This window comes from Cottoperca gobio, unplaced genomic scaffold (genome assembly GCF_900634415.1).
Source record: "Cottoperca gobio unplaced genomic scaffold, fCotGob3.1 fCotGob3_267arrow_ctg1, whole genome shotgun sequence".
NCBI classification, from domain to species: Eukaryota; Metazoa; Chordata; class Actinopteri; order Perciformes; family Bovichtidae; genus Cottoperca; species Cottoperca gobio.
In genome coordinates this window covers 37254-56713 of record NW_021166883.1, presented here as the reverse complement: position 1 = coordinate 56713, position 19460 = coordinate 37254, and the positions used below count along the sequence as shown (strand labels likewise).

At 37.5% G+C, this 19460-nt stretch overlaps 1 protein-coding gene across 1 annotated transcript; it reads right to left on the bottom strand.

Moving 5' to 3' along the window:
• Positions 1-185: 185 nt before the first annotated feature.
• Positions 186-18948, bottom strand: LOC115005140 (kunitz-type protease inhibitor 2-like; the record flags this gene model as incomplete). The annotated part of the gene is made up of 11 exons (XM_029426952.1): positions 186-1230; positions 1347-1455; positions 1758-1802; positions 1914-2081; positions 2205-2267; positions 2365-2526; positions 8965-8988; positions 9172-9234; positions 13714-13788; positions 14275-14445; positions 18777-18948. Coding segments are annotated over 11 exons (1137 nt in total), but the record flags the coding sequence as incomplete, so codon positions are not given.
• Between the last annotated feature and the right edge of the window lie 512 nt (positions 18949-19460).

Sequence of the window (19460 nt, the reverse complement as noted above, 5' to 3'; positions counted from 1 at the left end):
ATACACATATTATATATCCCTGGGGATCAGTAAAGTCTAATATTATTTTTTTAGTAGTTATTATAGTAAATATTTCTGCTACATATGACTTCAAATATCAGCTGCTTGTGTTTCTGTGAATATAGATATAATATATAAGATATAATATAGATAAAAATATGGACTTTAAAACGAGTAGATGAGGTGTTAAAGTTTTATTCAAACACAGAAAACACTTTTTTACATAATCACAGTAACATTAAATCAAATTAAATCAATCACAAAGAATATTAAACTTATTAAGAATTTTGCATGTAACATTAAACTCCTCTGTAATAACAATAAAAACAGTTTATTAATCAATAAATTACTAATCCATCAATAAAATAAAGTATTCAGCAGTTTAACATTAAACACTTGAGTCATGTTGCATGGTGGGAAACGTAGGCTCCAGTTAATCAAAGCGGTTAATGATTTGTTGTTAATTTACTTCCTGATTTCAGCACGGTGCCCTGCAACATAGTAACTTCTTAAAAACATTTAACTCATATAATATAAAAAGTGAGTAAACCTCCATTTTAAGACTTAATATTGCTGATTTAGTCAAAGTGCAGGAAACACAAAGTTATACAGTTCACAATGATTAAAAGAAAAACACACATAGAAACTAAAATAATAATTGGAGGTGTTACGTAATAAATGAATTTAAATTAGGGCTGAACAATTTATCATATTTGATCTAAATTACAATATTTCCTGCTGCAACTTTTAAAATCGCAGAAGACGCACTATTTGTTAAAAAGGCAAAATATACGTCATATTATCATTTTAAATATAAGTCTCGGCCTACACATCGTATTCAAACATCAGATTCTCACTGGAAATCACACAATGATAGATTTTATATATTATGAGAGAAATTATGTAAAATGATCATCCCCTCAAATTGTAAATCACATTGAAATTGCAATATCAGTCCAAAAGAATCACAATTTAATGTTTTTTCCAAATCGTTCAATTTAAAGTGATTTAATGAAACATTTCTGTTTCCTAATTTATCATTAAATCAACGTTAACAACCAGCTAAAGTACAGAAATCAAATGAGATAATCCAGATTAAAACAGTGTTATTAAAAATAATCCAGATTATAAATCAGACCCTGGCCTCAGGCTTTGTCTGGTTTGGGGCTCTCTGGGACGGTCAGAGACTCCAGAGAAGATTGTTCGTCAGGAAGCAGCCCCTCCTTATCACTGCAGACAGGGACACATATCATTAATAATAACAACAGCATGTGTTCATTCATATATTCATATGTCGAAAAACTGTTGTTGTTGTGCTTTAATTAACAGAGCCGGGTGAATGTTACCTGATGGAAGACAGACGGCGGGAAAGACCGTGACGTCTAAGCGTGATGATGACGAGCGTCGCCAGCAGCAGAACTGAGATGGCCGCAAGAGTGACGAAGAGGAAGACGGCTGTGAGAGAAAAGACATGGGTGTCATTAAACACGGGTATCGTTGTGGTATCCTTACAAGCGGGATACACGGGTATCATGAAGTTGAAGTTCAAGGATGGGATTGATGGATGATGATAACATTTGGAGGAAACGTGTTATTTAATGTCAGATTGTTGTTTATATATCTGCTGAAATATCTCCTGCAGATTCTCTACCATTAAACAAGTCCGTCAGAGTCCGTTTCCTCCTTTCAATCTAGCATCGAAGGAATAATAATTAACAAGGGAAACTCGTTTCAAATACTTCAGAGTAAAAACTGACCTGCAGTCCAGCGGTCCCGAGGTTTTCCACGAGTGTCAAAGGAGCCTGGAGAATAATACACACAGTAGTATTATCATCATCATCATCATCATCATCATCATCATCATCATCATCATCATCATCATCATCATCATTCACACACACACACACACACACCAGCTCGGCTGCAGCGGCTCATGCACTCCTCCGCGGCACTATAGCGGTTCTGGTTGCCCCGACAACCACCATAAAAGAATGGCCGACAGGTGGCGGTGTTTGGGTCGTAGTAGAACATGGGAAAGGCGGCACGGCAGGGACCGGGGTCAGATGTCGCCATACAGGAGTCTGCATTAAATAACCGAAACATATGTTAGTAAAACATTGTGAAAAATAAGGTAAAAGTACATTTACTGGTTTTATTTCCTCCCAGCACTGAATGTTTACTTTAGTTTTCTTTATATTTTGTACCTTTGTATTCCTTAGAAACTTCATCAACATCAGCGACTTTCTTGGAGGAACGAAGCACTTTGACTGCAGGAAGAGACACAGGTGTGTTACTCACCTGAACGTACCTGTACAGACAAGTGTGGTACTCACCTGTACAGACACAGACAGGTGTGGAACTCACCTGAACAGGTATCCATGCAGCTCTCCTCGCTGACGTAGTTGTTGCGGTTTCCTCTGCAGCCTCCGTAGATGAAGGTTTGACAGCTTCCTGATTTACTGTTGTAGTACCATTGCTGTAACGCCGCTCTGCAGGGACCCACCTGAGGCTCCGCCCCACAGAGCTCTGATTGGACAACACCAGAGACGGGTCACATTTACCTGTTCATCTTCAGGTAGCTTTTCTTATGGTGGGGTTTCTCTTTTAGCAGACAGTAAGAATGTTTATTAAACTGTCTCCTTCACATTTAGATGTTTTTATAGAAAATGTACGAATATTTAAAGAACGTTTCAATATAAAATAAGATCACACTCCAGTAAGACTCCACAGAAGGAAAACTGATCATTTATTTTGCAAGTGAAAACTTTATATATCCACTTATACTTTATAGATGTACTTGGATTTACATTTTTACTTATACTTTATATATGTTTATATTAATGAAGCCACCCAGAAAGTCCTGATCTGTTGCTTTGGTTCAGAAATTTCTTTAACACCTGTTTTATGTTCATTAGAGGACATCTACAACCGACAACAATATGTGCAACTGAGTAACCACAGGTCCAGGTGTTCTCCTGTTTCACGGGGTGTCCCCCAGGGGTCAGTATTGGGTCCACTATTGTTCATCATCTACCTCCTTCCTCTTGGCACAATCCTCCGCCACCACAATGTCCACTTTCACTGTTATGCCGACAACACTTAGGTCTACATTTCTACAAAACCCACCACTGCCCTCCCCCCCACATCCCTCACCACTACATCACAACCCGCTTCAACCCGAATCTACTTCCTGCTTTCTTGCTGTGCGGACGCTTCTCTGCTTGCTCTTGCCCCTGCTTACCTCTGCTTGCATCTTTCTGCTAATATTAATTTAATTTTCATGGATATGCCCCCCTGCACAGACTGCCGTGGACATCTACAGAAGATTGCAGTACTTCAGGCAAAGATATTTCATCTAGAAGAGAAGGATACAACAATACAATGGACCCCAAAGGTGAAGCTACAGCTTGCCCCATGGAGAACAGTCACGTCTGGAATAAGCGTGGAGCAGGACTTAAAGCCACCCCTAACAAACTAGAAGAACCCGACTTGACAGAAAGAGACTGGCCCCCGTTGCCATCATACCGGCAACGGCTCACATCAACCCCCGCTGCGCAACCGTGGATTGTAGCAGTAAGCACGGCAAGGAATGCCCCAGCTCGCCTGTCAGTCCCGCGCCGTTCGGGCAGAACGAGACGTAGAGGACCGCAGAAGCTGACAGAGGACGATCAGCGGATCACTGAGCAAACAGCGGATCGAGGATGTGCGCCGAATAGAGGACCACAGATCACTGAGCCAGCAACGCTAATTATCGGCGACTCTACTGTATCAGCCATCAACATTAACGGTAAGAAAGATACCAAAACATACTGCTTCCCTGATGAAATGATCTGTGACATAACAGAAAAACTTACTGAAATGCTGTCTGTCCACAAATATGTGAACAAGGTTATTATCCATGCAGGGAATAATGATATCTCAAGGGGAGAAACGGAAACACTAAAACGTGACTTTACTGAACTGCTAAAGGTTGTAGGCTCTAAAGACATTGAAACATACATCAGTGGTCCCATCCCACCAGCCAGGTCAGGAGTGAATCGTTTTAGCAGAATTTTGGGGCTCAGCAGGTGGCTATCAGTTGCCTGTCCCCTGCACAAAGTGAACTTTATTGACAACTTCAATCTGTTCTGGCAGCGTAGAGGCTTTTTTGGAAGAAATGGACTTTCTCTCAACAGATCTGGAGAAAAAAAACTGTTCGCTTCCAATATAGATCACGCCATTAGCCACCCAACTTTGGCTAAATGCAAGGAGACACCATCCCCCACACCACCAGATAACCACCATGATGACGTCCAAACAACTGCAGCGAGTGACCTTGCTGCAGTACCAGCCACAACAAGCCTGCACACCAAGGACCCCAGTCCCTCAACTCCACCGACAGACATAGATGAAGTTGAAATTTTGTGGAGTAGCACTGAGACACCCTCCCCCCTCCCTCCCCCTCTTCCTCTCCCTTCCTCCCTTTTAGCGACAGGATGAACAAATTGGTGAAAGGTGGTCTTAAACTGACACCTCAAATAACCCCCCGCTCAAAACCATCATACCCCACCATCATCCCCCATTCTTCTCCCCCCTCCCAGACGTCCCCCGCACCTCCCCCTCGGCTTATGCCAAAAGCCTGCTCATGGACACTCAAGGACATCACACCCCAAACTGGTCATGCCGTTCCTGTCTTGACTACTACCAGACTACATAATCAGCGCTCAGCACGCACTGGTTATCTTAGATATATCAGTGCACAGCCAGGACCGGCTTTGACTCCTGTCACAGACTCCCTGCAGCTGAAAGTGGCTCTTCTGAATGTCAGATCACTGGCTACCAAATCTTTTTTGATTAATGATATGATAGTTCAAAAGAACTTGCACTGTATGTTTCTAGTTGAGACCTGGTTAAACAACATTCCTGGTGTGGCAACACTGACTGAGACGTGTCCTCCAAACTATAAATACTACCAGGCAGTCAGGCAAAATAGGAAAGGTGGAGGGATTGCCGCCATCTTATCAGCGTCGCTTGTATGTAATGACATTGACCTGGGTGAATTTACATCATTTGAATATCTTGCTATTGAGCTTAAATCAGAATTATCTTTGCCCATCATCAAATTGTACAGGCCACCAAAATATTCAGCACTATTTCTAGAGGAATTCTCAGAGCTGATTTCGCTCAGCATCACTAGATGTGAAAGAATAATCCTGCATGGAGACCTAAATATTCACGTAAATAAGAAGAATGATCCCAAGACTATTGTACTTGAAAAGTTACTAGACAGCTATGATCTAAAACAAAATATCAGTGAACCCACTCATCAGCATGGTAACACACTAGACTTAGTGATAACGACAAGGCTGGACATCGATAAGGTCTCAGTAATCGAATTACCAATATCTGACCATCACTGTGTGTTTTTTGATGCTAACCTACTCTTAACAAAGACCAAAAGAGAGACAATGGTCAAAAAAAGAATACTAGATGACACAGCAGAGGAAACATTCTCTAACATCATGAGATCATTTGAGCCATGCTCAGACTGCTCCTTAAATCTCATGGTTGAAAATCTAAACAACACCTTGTCATCTACCCTGGATATTGTTGCTCCATTAAAGGTAAAAAAGAAATCCACTGACAGAATCTCCCCATGGTTAAACAACAGCAATGTTACTCAGACTAAGAGGACTTGTAAAGCAGCTGAACGAAGATGGAAGAAAACTAAGCTCACACTTAACCATGATATCTACAAAGAATCCATGGCTGCCTATGGTAAAGCAATGCAGCTGGCAAGAAAGGATTACTTTTCTAAGATTGTCACAGAGAATGTTGGAAATTCTAGAATACTATTCTCGACTATTAACCAACTACTGAACACTGCCCCCACCCCTCCGCAGTCCTCTGCAAGTGTGAAGAACTCATATTGTTCCTCAATAATAAAATAACTTCAATCAGAGCCAGCATCACTTATGATGCAGACACAGAGAACATCTGAAAACATTGTGATGTAACCATGGGAACATTCACCTGCATCACATTAACTGAGCTTCATAAAACTGTGATGGAATGTAACTCCTCCACCTCTTGTGTTGACCCGATACCTAAAGCATTCTTTAAGCGGATATTCGACAGCATTTCAAGTCACGTCCTAAATATTATAAACACGTCTCTTCTAACGGGCATCTTCCCAGACGTCTTCAAAACAGCCGTTATAAAACCCTTGCTAACCTAGACAGTAATACGCTGATCAACTATAGGCCAATATCTAACCTTCCATTCATCAGCAAAATACTAGAAAAAATTGTCTTGGTCCAAATAAACTCCTTTCTTAAAGAAAACAACATCCTGGAGGAATTTCAATCAAGCTTCAGAGCATGCCACAGCACCGAAACTGCTCTGACTAAAATAATTAGTGACCTCAGACTAAACTCTGATACAAACAAGGTCTCAATTCTTATCCTGCTAGACCTGAGCGCAGCATTTGACACGATCGACCATGACATCCTAATTAATAGTCTTGAAAAACTGGTTGGTCTTTCTGACTGTATTAAACTGGTTCAGAACATATATCAAAGGAAGAAAGTATTTTGTCAGGCTTGGAGATCATGTGTCAGAGAAGCATGATGCCCACATTGGAGTTCCACAAGGGAGCTGCCTCGGTTCTGTTCTCCCTATACATGCTACCACTGGGGGACATCTTAGAGAACACAATGTGTGCTTCCATAGCTACGCGGATGACACACAACTGTACATCTCTGCTGAACCAAATGATACTACAGCTATTAACTCCATCACCACCTGACCTGTCTGTCAGCAATACATAAATGGATGAGCAATAATTTCTTAAAATTAAATGAGAACAAAACTGAAGTCCTACTCGTAGGTCCTGTAACAAAAAGAGAGATGATGCTGAATAACATGGGGAAACTTACTCCTTTGATTAAACCTGAAGTCACAAGTCTTGGTGTTATCATAGACTCAGATCTAAGCTTTAAATCCCACATAAACAAGGTGACAAAAACATCATTCTTCCACCTTAGAAATATAGCTAACATCAGACAATTTATCAATCAAAAGGATGCTGAGAAACTAATCCATGCTTTTATCTCAAGCCGACTCGATTACTGTAATGCACTCTTGCACACAACGGAGAGACTTCAGCTCATCCAAAACGCTGCAGCGAGGCTGCTGACTAGAACCAAGAGGAGAGACCACATCAGTCCAGTGTTAGCTGCTCTACACTGGCTTCCAGTAACTCTTAGAATTGATTTTAAGGTCCTCCTTCTTGTATACAAAGCCCTAAACGGAACCGCACCAAGTTACACTGCCAACTCTCTAATAAATGATGTGCCCCCAAGAACATTACGATCATCCACTACTGGTTTATTAAATGTTCCCAGAAACATCCAAAAGAAAATTGGGGATGCAGCCTTTAGCAATTATGCACCAAAGCTATGGAACACTTTACCTGCAGACATTAGGGAGGCAAGCTCGCTCAATATCTTCAAAAGTAAACTAAAAACATATCTCTTTACTTTAGCCTTTTAATAGTGATATTTTATATCTCTTTACTTTAGCCTTTTAATGGTGATATTTTATATATTTTTATCTTAGCCACTTTAAACTAATTTAAATGATTTCATACATTTTTAAGCTTGGTTTTCCTGAAGGAGGATCATTTAGTGTTGAGGAAGTAAGAAAAGTAAGGTTGAGAGAGCAAGAGGAAAAAGTAATGTCAAAGAGAAAGATTAAATCTGAAGCGTTGAAAACAATGGAAGAACATAAAGACAGTTTATGTTATGGGAGAAGGAAGCAGAGAACAGGGAGAGGAAGAAAGTATGTAGATTATTTGCAAAGACAAATATAGATGAAAGTACAGACAAAGGGATTATGAAAATGTCAAAGAATGTGTAAAGGCTGCTATTTTATCTGCTATTTTAATTCAGCTATTTTTATACAATTTTAATTCTGCTACATTATATTATTTTAATTCTGCAATCTTATCTGCTATGTTATACTATTTTATACTATTTTAATTCGGCTATTTTTATAATGGTACTTCAGACTCATTTACATCTACACTGTGATTATTGTACTGTAAATGTTCTTATTCTGTCCTTGTACTAATTGTTATGTTTTTTGCTATGAAGCACTTTGGGCTGCAATTCTTGTATGAAAGGTGCTCTACAAATAAAGCATATTATTATTATTATTATCAAATCCTCTGAACACATCACCCCCATTCTCCTGAAACTTCACTGTTCAATCGCGGATCAACTACAAAAACCTTCTGCTCACCTACAAAGCCCTTCACAAACTCGCCCCCACCTACCTATCTGACCTCCTTCAGGAGTATACCCCCTCCTGCTTCCTCCACTCATCCTCAGCTGGTCTACTGACGATCCCCACATCACACCTCATCACCATGGGGGCCTTCAGCTGCACTGCTCCCAGGCTCTGGACCTCCGTCCCTCCACACATCCGACAGTCCAAAACTATTACAACACTCAAGTCCCAACTCAAAACTCACCTGTTCAAACTGGCCTACTCTCTGTAGTCTCCATCATCCTGTGTCCCCCCCCCCCCCCCCCCTCTTCTCTTTCTTGTTTCTTCCTGTATCTCAACCATATCTCTGGTTCTGTTTGTCTGCTCTCCCTTCCAATGTTCTGCTGTTTTTATCTCTTGTATTTTGTACAGTGTCTTTGGGTGTCTTGAAAGGCGCCTCCAAATAAAATGTATAATTATTATTAAATAAATATTATTCTATTTCATTAATCTAGTTTTTATTTCATGCTGTTTTACTACTATTAGTTATTATAGCTTTTAAGTCCATTTTTACTACATATATAATTTGCATTGTCTTGTGTGCATTGATCTCAAATTGTTAAATAGTTTTTGTCTTTCCTGTATTCACGTGTGAAGTAATAAACTCACAGCAGTAAATGTAAATAAGAATCAAACAGGGGAATAAAAACATACCAGCGAAGTCTTCAGCAGACATTTCTGTAGAAGAGAAGAAGAAAAACTCACACATTACACAACAGCAGCCAGAAGAAACTAATTCATTAGTATTACAGTATATTAAACTCTTCCTACCGCTGGAGGTGCCGCTCAGCCTTTCACTGAAAAACTTCTTCCAAAGAAGAAAATAATAATAAAAATTTCAAGATGACGTCTTCATGTTACCTTTCTCCTGAGGGGGGGTGGACTCTGAGGGAGCAGGTTCAGACTCAACGGGACCTTCAGCATCTGGAGAGATTTCTACAGTTATTACTACAGTTATTACTAGTTATCACTACAGTTATTACTACAGTTATTACTAGTTATCACTACAGTTATTACTACAGTTATCACTAGTTATCACTACAGTTATTACTAGTTATCACTACAGTTATTACTACAGTTATTACTAGTTATCACTACAGTTATCACTAGTTATCACTAGTTATCACTACAGTTATTACTAGTTATCACTACAGTTATTACTACAGTTATCACTAGTTATCACTACAGTTATTACTACAGTTATCACTACAGTTATTACTACAGTTATCACTAGTTATTACTACAGTTATCACTAGTTATTACTACAGTTATCACTATAGTTATTACTACAGTTATCACTAGTTATTACTACAGTTATCACTAGAGTTATCACTACAGTTATTACTACAGTTATCACTACAGTTATTACTAGTTATCACTACAGTTATCACTACAGTTATCACTACAGTTATCACTAGTTATTACTACAGTTATTACTACAGTTATCACTACAGTTATTACTACAGTTATCACTAGTTATTACTACAGTTATTACTACAGTTATCACTAGTTATCACTACAGTTATTACTAGTTATCACTACAGTTATTACTACAGTTATCACTAGTTATCACTACAGTTATCACTAGTTATCACTACAGTTATTACTACAGTTATTACTACAGTTATCACTAGTTATCACTACAGTTATTACTAGTTATCACTACAGTTATTACTAGTTATCACTACAGTTATCACTACAGTTATCACTACAGTTATCACTAGTTATCACTACAGTTATTACTACAGTTATCACTACAGTTATTACTACAGTTATCACTAGTTATTACTACAGTTATTACTACAGTTATCACTACAGTTATCACTACAGTTATTACTAGTTATCACTACAGTTATTACTAGTTATCACTACAGTTATTACTAGTTATCACTACAGTTATTACTACAGTTATTACTACAGTTATTACTACAGTTATCACTAGTTATCACTACAGTTATTACTAGTTATCACTACAGTTATTACTAGTTATCACTACAGTTATTACTAGTTATTACTACAGTTATTACTACAGTTATCACTACAGTTATTACTACAGTTATCACTAGTTATTACTACAGTTATCACTATAGTTATTACTACAGTTATCACTACAGTTATTACTACAGTTATCACTAGTTATTACTACAGTTATCACTATAGTTATTACTACAGTTATCACTATAGTTATTACTACAGTTATCACTACAGTTATCACTAGTTATTACTACAGTTATCACTACAGTTATCACTAGTTATTACTACAGTTATCACTACAGTTATCACTAGTTATTACTACAGTTATCACTACAGTTATCACTAGAGTTATCACTAGAGTTATTACTACAGTTATCACTACAGTTATTACTACAGTTATCACTACAGTTATCACTACAGTTATTAATAGTTATCACTACAGTTATCACTACAGTTATTACTAGTTATCACTACAGTTATCACTACAGTTATCACTACAGTTATCACTAGTTATTACTACAGTTATCACTACAGTTATCACTAGTTATTACTACAGTTATCACTACAGTTATTACTACAGTTATCACTACAATTATCACTACAGTTATTACTACAGTTATCACTACAGTTATTACTAGTTATCACTACAGTTATTACTACAGTTATCACTAGTTATTACTAGTTATCACTACAGTTATTACTACAGTTATCACTACAGTTATTACTACAGTTATTACTACAGTTATTACTACAGTTATCACTAGTTATCACTACAGTTATTACTAGTTATCACTACAGTTATTACTACAGTTATCACTACAGTTATTACTACAGTTATCACTACAGTTATTACTAGTTATTACTACAGTTATTACTACAGTTATTACTACAGTTATCACTACAGTTATCACTATAGTTATTACTACAGTTATCACTACAGTTATCACTACAGTTATCACTACAGTTATTACTACAGTTATTACTACAGTTATTACTAGTTATCACTACAGTTATCACTACAGTTATCACTACAGTTATTACTACAGTTATTACTACAGTTATTACTAGTTATCACTACAGTTATCACTACAGTTATTACTAGTTATCACTAGTTATCACTACAGTTATCACTACAGTTATTACTACAGTTATCACTACAGTTATTACTACAGTTATCACTACAGTTATTACTACAGTTATCACTACAGTTATTACTACAGTTATTACTAGTTATCACTACAGTTATTACTAGTTATCACTAGTTATCACTACAGTTATCACTACAGTTATTACTACAGTTATTACTAGTTATCACTACAGTTATCACTACAGTTATTACTAGTTATCACTAGTTATCACTACAGTTATCACTACAGTTATTACTACAGTTATCACTACAGTTATTACTACAGTTATCACTACAGTTATCACTACAGTTATCACTACAGTTATCACTAGTTATTACTACAGTTATCACTAGAGTTATCACTACAGTTATCACTAGAGTTATCACTACAGTTATCACTACAGTTATCACTAGTTATTACTACAGTTATCACTACAGTTATCACTACAGTTATTACTACAGTTATCACTACAGTTATCACTACAGTTATTAATAGTTATCACTACAGTTATCACTAGTTATTACTACAGTTATTACTACAGTTATCACTACAGTTATTACTACAGTTATCACTACAGTTATTACTACAGTTATCACTACAGTTATTACTACAGTTATTACTAGTTATCACTACAGTTATCACTACAGTTATTACTAGTTATCACTAGTTATCACTACAGTTATCACTACAGTTATCACTACAGTTATTACTAGTTATCACTACAGTTATCACTACAGTTATTACTAGTTATCACTAGTTATCACTACAGTTATCACTACAGTTATTACTACAGTTATCACTACAGTTATTACTACAGTTATCACTACAGTTATCACTAGTTATTACTACAGTTATCACTAGAGTTATCACTACAGTTATTACTACAGTTATCACTACAGTTATCACTACAGTTATTAATAGTTATCACTACAGTTATCACTACAGTTATTACTAGTTATCACTACAGTTATCACTACAGTTATCACTACAGTTATCACTACAGTTATCACTAGTTATTACTACAGTTATCACTACAGTTATCACTAGTTATTACTACAGTTATCACTACAGTTATTACTACAGTTATCACTACAATTATCACTACAGTTATTACTACAGTTATCACTACAGTTATTACTAGTTATCACTACAGTTATTACTACAGTTATCACTAGTTATTACTAGTTATCACTACAGTTATTACTACAGTTATTACTACAGTTATTACTACAGTTATTACTACAGTTATCACTAGTTATCACTACAGTTATTACTAGTTATCACTACAGTTATTACTACAGTTATCACTACAGTTATTACTACAGTTATCACTACAGTTATTACTAGTTATTACTACAGTTATTACTACAGTTATTACTACAGTTATTACTACAGTTATCACTAGTTATTACTACAGTTATCACTATAGTTATTACTACAGTTATCACTAGTTATTACTACAGTTATCACTACAGTTATCACTACAGTTATCACTACAGTTATTACTACAGTTATTACTACAGTTATTACTAGTTATCACTACAGTTATCACTACAGTTATTACTAGTTATCACTAGTTATCACTACAGTTATCACTACAGTTATTACTACAGTTATCACTACAGTTATTACTACAGTTATCACTACAGTTATTACTACAGTTATCACTACAGTTATTACTACAGTTATTACTAGTTATCACTACAGTTATCACTACAGTTATTACTAGTTATCACTAGTTATCACTACAGTTATCACTACAGTTATTACTACAGTTATTACTAGTTATCACTACAGTTATCACTACAGTTATTACTAGTTATCACTAGTTATCACTACAGTTATCACTACAGTTATTACTACAGTTATCACTACAGTTATTACTACAGTTATCACTACAGTTATCACTACAGTTATCACTACAGTTATCACTAGTTATTACTACAGTTATCACTAGAGTTATCACTACAGTTATCACTAGAGTTATCACTACAGTTATCACTACAGTTATCACTAGTTATTACTACAGTTATCACTACAGTTATTACTACAGTTATTACTACAGTTATCACTACAGTTATCACTACAGTTATCACTAGTTATTACTACAGTTATCACTACAGTTATTACTACAGTTATCACTACAGTTATCACTAGTTATTACTACAGTTATCACTAGTTATTACTACAGTTATCACTACAGTTATTACTACAGTTATCACTACAGTTATCACTGCAGTTATTACTACAGTTATCACTACAGTTATCACTAGTTATTACTACAGTTATTAGTGAGTCTTACTTGAAACGAAGGAGAGAGCCCGTCGAGAAGCTTTGGCAGGAAGAAGCGGCGCAGGAGTCGACTCATCAGGGAGGACTACGCACACACACAATGTTAAATTAAGGACGTTATACGTTAAAATATAAATGTCGTTATATAATATTATATAATGTTAAAATAATAATTACTTTAAAATATTAATATAATGATGTTAAATGATGTTAATGTAATGTCAATATAAAGTTAAAATAATGTTTTTGTATAATGTTGTTATACATGTGTACCCGTGTCTGAACAGGGAGTGCCGTTAGTTTGTCAGTTTAAGTTGCTTCACTTGCTGCTTTCTAATTCCTGTAAGTGACCAAGTGACATTCATTACAACACACACACACACACACAACAGAAAAGGATTAATCCTACACTAAAAATAGTCCCTAACAAACGCACTTCTTCCTGTGTGGTGTGTGTTTAAGGTGTGTGCAGGATCAGAGTTCACACAACCGGTCTGACCACAGGTCTGTGTGTGTATGTGTGTATGCGTGTGTGTGTGTGTGTGTGTGTGTGTGTGTGTGTGTGTGTGACCTGTGGCTCCGCTGCAGGCCTCCTCACACTTCTCCTGACTCTGGAAGTTGTTGCTGTTGGCCTCACAGCCTCCGTACGTGAAGCTCCTGCAGCTCTGGTTGGACACGTCGTAGTAAAACCTTGTGAAGGCTGCGCGACACGAACCTACCTTCACCGGCAGCCGACAGCGGACTGCAGGAGGAAAACAGTTCACGTCACACTGACGATCAAAAAAGTCTTTATGCCTCCACAGAGTGAGAACGACACCAACACGTCTCAATCTGATGGAAATAATAAAAGTTTAATTCTGATCCAGAGCTCCAGATAACAAGCCGAGATCATGAAAACATAATTAAAATAAACACCACCGTTGCAAAAGTGCAACTAAATCGAAACATTAAATGTGGGCTCTTAAACATCAGATCTTTATCAACGAAAGCTGGATTGGTAAATGATTTAATATCAGATAATAAGATTGATTTATTGTGTCTCACTGAAACCTGAGACATGAAGAATATGTCTAAATGAATCCGCTCCACCTGGTCATATTAATACTCATGTTCCTCGAGACTCAAACCTCTTCATCAATCCTAAGCCTAAACTAAACTATAACTCTTTTGAAAGCCTTGTTCTTACGCTCTCAAACCCAACATGGAAAACAATAAAGCCAGTTTTATTAGTTACTGTGTACCGCCCTCCTGGTCCGTATTCTGAAGTTCTATCTGAATTCTCAGAGTTTTTATCAAGTTTAGACCTTAAAACAGATAAAGTAATTATTGTAGGTGACTTTAATATTCATGTGGATGTTGATAGTGACAGCATTAATAATGCATTTATCTCAATATTAGATTCACTGGGTTCAGTCAGAATGTACATGAACCAACTCACTGTTTAAACCACACTCTGGACCTTGTTCTGGGATATGGTGTTGAAAATTGAAAGTGTATCAGTGTGTCCACATAATCCTCTTTTATCAGAACATTTTAATAACTTCTGAAGTCCTGTTACTGGACTACAAGCCAGCAGGCAGAACATCCTACGCTCGATGTTTATCTGAAAGTGCTGTGACTAAATTTAAGGAAGTGATTCCATCAGCACTTAATTCAATACCAGGACTCAACATCAATATAACAGAGGACTCCAATGCTAACTTTAGTCCCTCCCACATTAATCATCTTGTTGATAGCGCTGCAGCCTCACTGCGAATAACACTCGACTCTGTCGCTCCTCTAAAGAAGAAGATCATAAAACAGAAAAAGAAAGCTCCGGCTTAATTTACAAATCCGCAAACTAAAACAAAAGTCGAGAAATCTTGAAAGTAAATGGCGTTCCACTAAATTGGAAGAATCTCGTTTAGTCTGGTTAGATCATCTTAAAACGTATAAGAAGACTCTCCGTAATGCAGAGCAGCTTATTACTCTTCCTTAATAGAAGAAAATAAGAACAACCCCAGGTTTCTGTTCAGCACTGAGGCTGACAGAGAGCCACAGCTCTACAGAGCCTTCTATTCCTATATCTCTCAGTAGTGACGACTTCATGAGCTTCTTTAACCATAAAATTATAATTATTAGAGACTAAATTAATCTCCTCCTGACCTCAATCAGTAATGACTTAACTTCAACCTCCAGAACCTTAAAAACATCTGTAACTCCTGAAATATATCTAGACTGTTTTACTCCAATCAACCTTAACCAACTAACTTCAACAATCTCATCATCTAAGCATCAACCTGTCTTTTAGACCCGATTCCAACTAAACAGTTTAAAGAAGTTTTACCCTTAATTAACACCTCGTTATTAAATATGATCAACCTGTCTCTATTATCTGGCTACGTACCACAATCCTTTAAAGTAGCTGTAATAAAACCACTTCTTAAAAAGCCTAGTCTTGATCCAGAGGTTTTAGCCAACTATAGGCCGATATCTAACCTTCCCTTTCTCGCTAAGATCCTTGAGAAAGCAGTCGCAAAACAGTTATGTGATTTTTTACATAATAATAGTTTATTTGAGGTTTTTCCAATCTGGATTTAGAGTTCATCATAGCACAGAGACGGCACTGGTGAAAGTTACCAATGACCTAATGGCATCAGACAAAGGACTTGTCTCTGTTCTTGTCTTGTTAGACCTCAGTGCTGCTTTCCACACTGTTGATCATGACATTCTACTACAGAGACTGGAACATTGTGTTGGCATAAAAGGAACCGCACTAAGCTGGTTCAAGTCCTATTTATCTGAGCGATCTCAATTTGTACTTGTTAACGATAAATCCTCCATGACAGCCAAAGTCAGTCTTGGAGTTCCGCAGGGTTCTGTACTTGGACCGATTCTATTCACCTTATATATGCTTCCTTTGGGCAATATTATAAGGAACCACTCTATAAACTTTCATTGTTATGCGTATGATACCCAATTATATCTATCAATTAAACCAGACGAAACCAATCAATTGGCTAAACTTCAAGCCTTAAGGACATAAAAACTTGGATGTCTAGCAACTTTTTGATGTTAAACACAGACAAAACTGAAGTTATTATACTTGGCCCTAAATGCCTCCGAAACGCATTTTCTAATGACATAGAAGCTCTGGATGGCATTAATTTGGCCTCCAGCACCACTGTAAGGAATCTTGGCGTAAGGGATCTTTGATCAGGATTTGTCTTTTAACTCCCACATAAAACAAATCTCAAGGACTGCCTTCTTTCATCTACGTAACATTGCAAAAATAAGACACATCCTCAAAATGATGCAGAAAAACTAGTCCATGCATTTGTTACTTCAAGGCTGGATTACTGCAACTCATTGTTATCAGGTTGTCCCAAAAAGTCTCTTAAGACTCTTCAGTTGATCCAAAATGCAGCGGCACGTGTATTGACAAGAACAAGGAAACGGGATCATATTACTCCTGTATTAGCTGCTCTGCACTGGCTCCCGGTAAAATACAGAATAGAATTCAAAATCCTTCTCCTGACTTACAAATCAATTAATGGTCAGGCTCCAGCATATCTTAAAGATCTCATAGTACCTTATAAACCAACTAGAGCATTGCGCTCCCAGACTGCAGGGTTACTTGTAGTTCCTAGAGTCTCTAAGAGTACAATGGGAGCCAGAGCCTTCAGCTATCAAGCTCCTCTCCAGTGGAACCAGCTTCCAGTTTGTGTTCGGGAGACAGACACACTCTCCACATTTAAGAGCAGGCTAAAGACTTTCCTTTTTGAGGAAGCTTATAGTTAGGGCTGGCTCAGGTTTGCCCTGGATCAGCCCCTAGTTATGCTGCTATAGGCTTAGACTGCCGGGGGACACCTCCATGCTCTCTTCCTTCTCTTCCTCTCTCCTCCCCTCCCTCTCTCTTCTTCTCCCTCTCTATCTGTATGCATTTATGTAAATGTATGTTACTAACTCATCATCGGGGGTATCATCCCCGGAGTTTCTGTCTCTCATGTGGCAGGTTGCCACTGATAAAGTTTACGTCAGGATCAGGAATCGTGGCTGCGCCTGCTGCCCTGGTACTGCTGGACACCGGGAAGCCTTTTTGACATTTTCCTGGATTCATCCAAACTTTCTCTTTTTCAACACATCATTTCTGTCAAATGTTGTATTTGTACTATGTTGTTTATCCTGTACACACGACATCTACTGCACGTCTGTCCGTCCTGGGAGAGGGATCCCTCCTCAGTCTCTCCCTGAGGTTTCTTCCATTTTTCCCCCTTTAATTATGGGGTTTCTTTAGGAAGTTTTTCCTTGTGCGATGCGAGGGTCTAAAGACAGAGGGTCTAAGGACAGAGGGTCTAAGGACAGAGGGTCTAAGGACAGAGGGTCTAAGGACAGAGGATGTCGTAACCTGTACAGTCTGTAAAGCACACTGAGACAAATGTGTAATTTGTAATTTATATTGGGCAAATAAATTTGATTTGATAGAAAGCAGGATTTTATTACATTCGGCTGCTAATGTGTTTAATGAGTGTGTGTGTGTGTGTGTGTGTGTGTTGGATACACACTTTGCTACACACTTTGACACGATGAACCAAAGTGTCTCTAGTGACGCTGCATGAGGGTTAAAATAATTTAAATGCAATCTCTAATTTCATTTCCTGTCATTTACACCAACCTTTCAAAATTAAAGCTATAATAAACACTCCTACAATATAGAAAGTTTGTAATGTACAGATTAAGTTTCTCTTTAAAGATCCAACACTCGAGTTTAACTTTCAGGTGAAACCTTTCAAAACTTCCAGAAAGAAGACAGACCGGTCCGACCAGAAAACACTGACTCACTGTCGACCTGACAGGTGAGTCAACACAAGTCTGTAAAACTTTATCAACACAAGGAGATGAAGTCTGGACTAATTAAAATAATTAAAATATTTATATAATGTCGTTGAAGTACTTAGAGTAGTACTTAGAGTAGTACTTGCAGCAGTATTAACAGTACTTGAAGCGGTACCGTTACCGTTGTTGGTCTCTGGAATAATATAAATAATAATATAATTAATTATAATATATATCATATAATTAAATATTTCTTACGGTTGTTGGTGTTGTTGGTGTTGTTGGTGTTGTTGGTGTGGTTGCTCCGCGGCTCCGCGGCTCCCAGCAGCGGGACGACGCGCAGCTTCTCCTCCGCACCTTCCCAGTTCCGGGCCAGAGCCGCAGGCAGCAGGAAGCAGAAGCAGCAGAGCGAGCATGTTCGACCGAGCCGGGGAAAGTGTCAGGAAATGGATAAAGTCTGTGATGAAACTTATAATAATAAATAATAATACAAATAAATCTCCGAAGCGAACGTGAAACCGTTTGTGAGCTCCGCACGGAGGGACCTTCACTTCCTGTTTGGTGGCTTTTTGTTGTCGCAGATAAATGTACCTGAGCGGCAGGTGAAGTCACTGAGGCCACGCCCACTCGCTGCGTCACCGGCACGTGACGTCAACACGTAGCCCTGAAAAAGTTTCCTAGATAATTATTCAATATGATTATTATTAGTATTATTATTATTATTATTATTATTTTAATTATATTATCACATTAATAGGTGAAATGAGGGATCTTATGATAAAAAATGTGCATTTTGATAAAACTTAATTATTTAACCCTCTATGGCATGACTGAAAATATTTCACCCAATTTTTTAGGAGCTTAGGTTCACTGATAATATCCCCCCCCCCCAAAAAAAAATCCAGTATGGTTTCCAAAAAGTGTGTAGACAGCTGAGTAAAC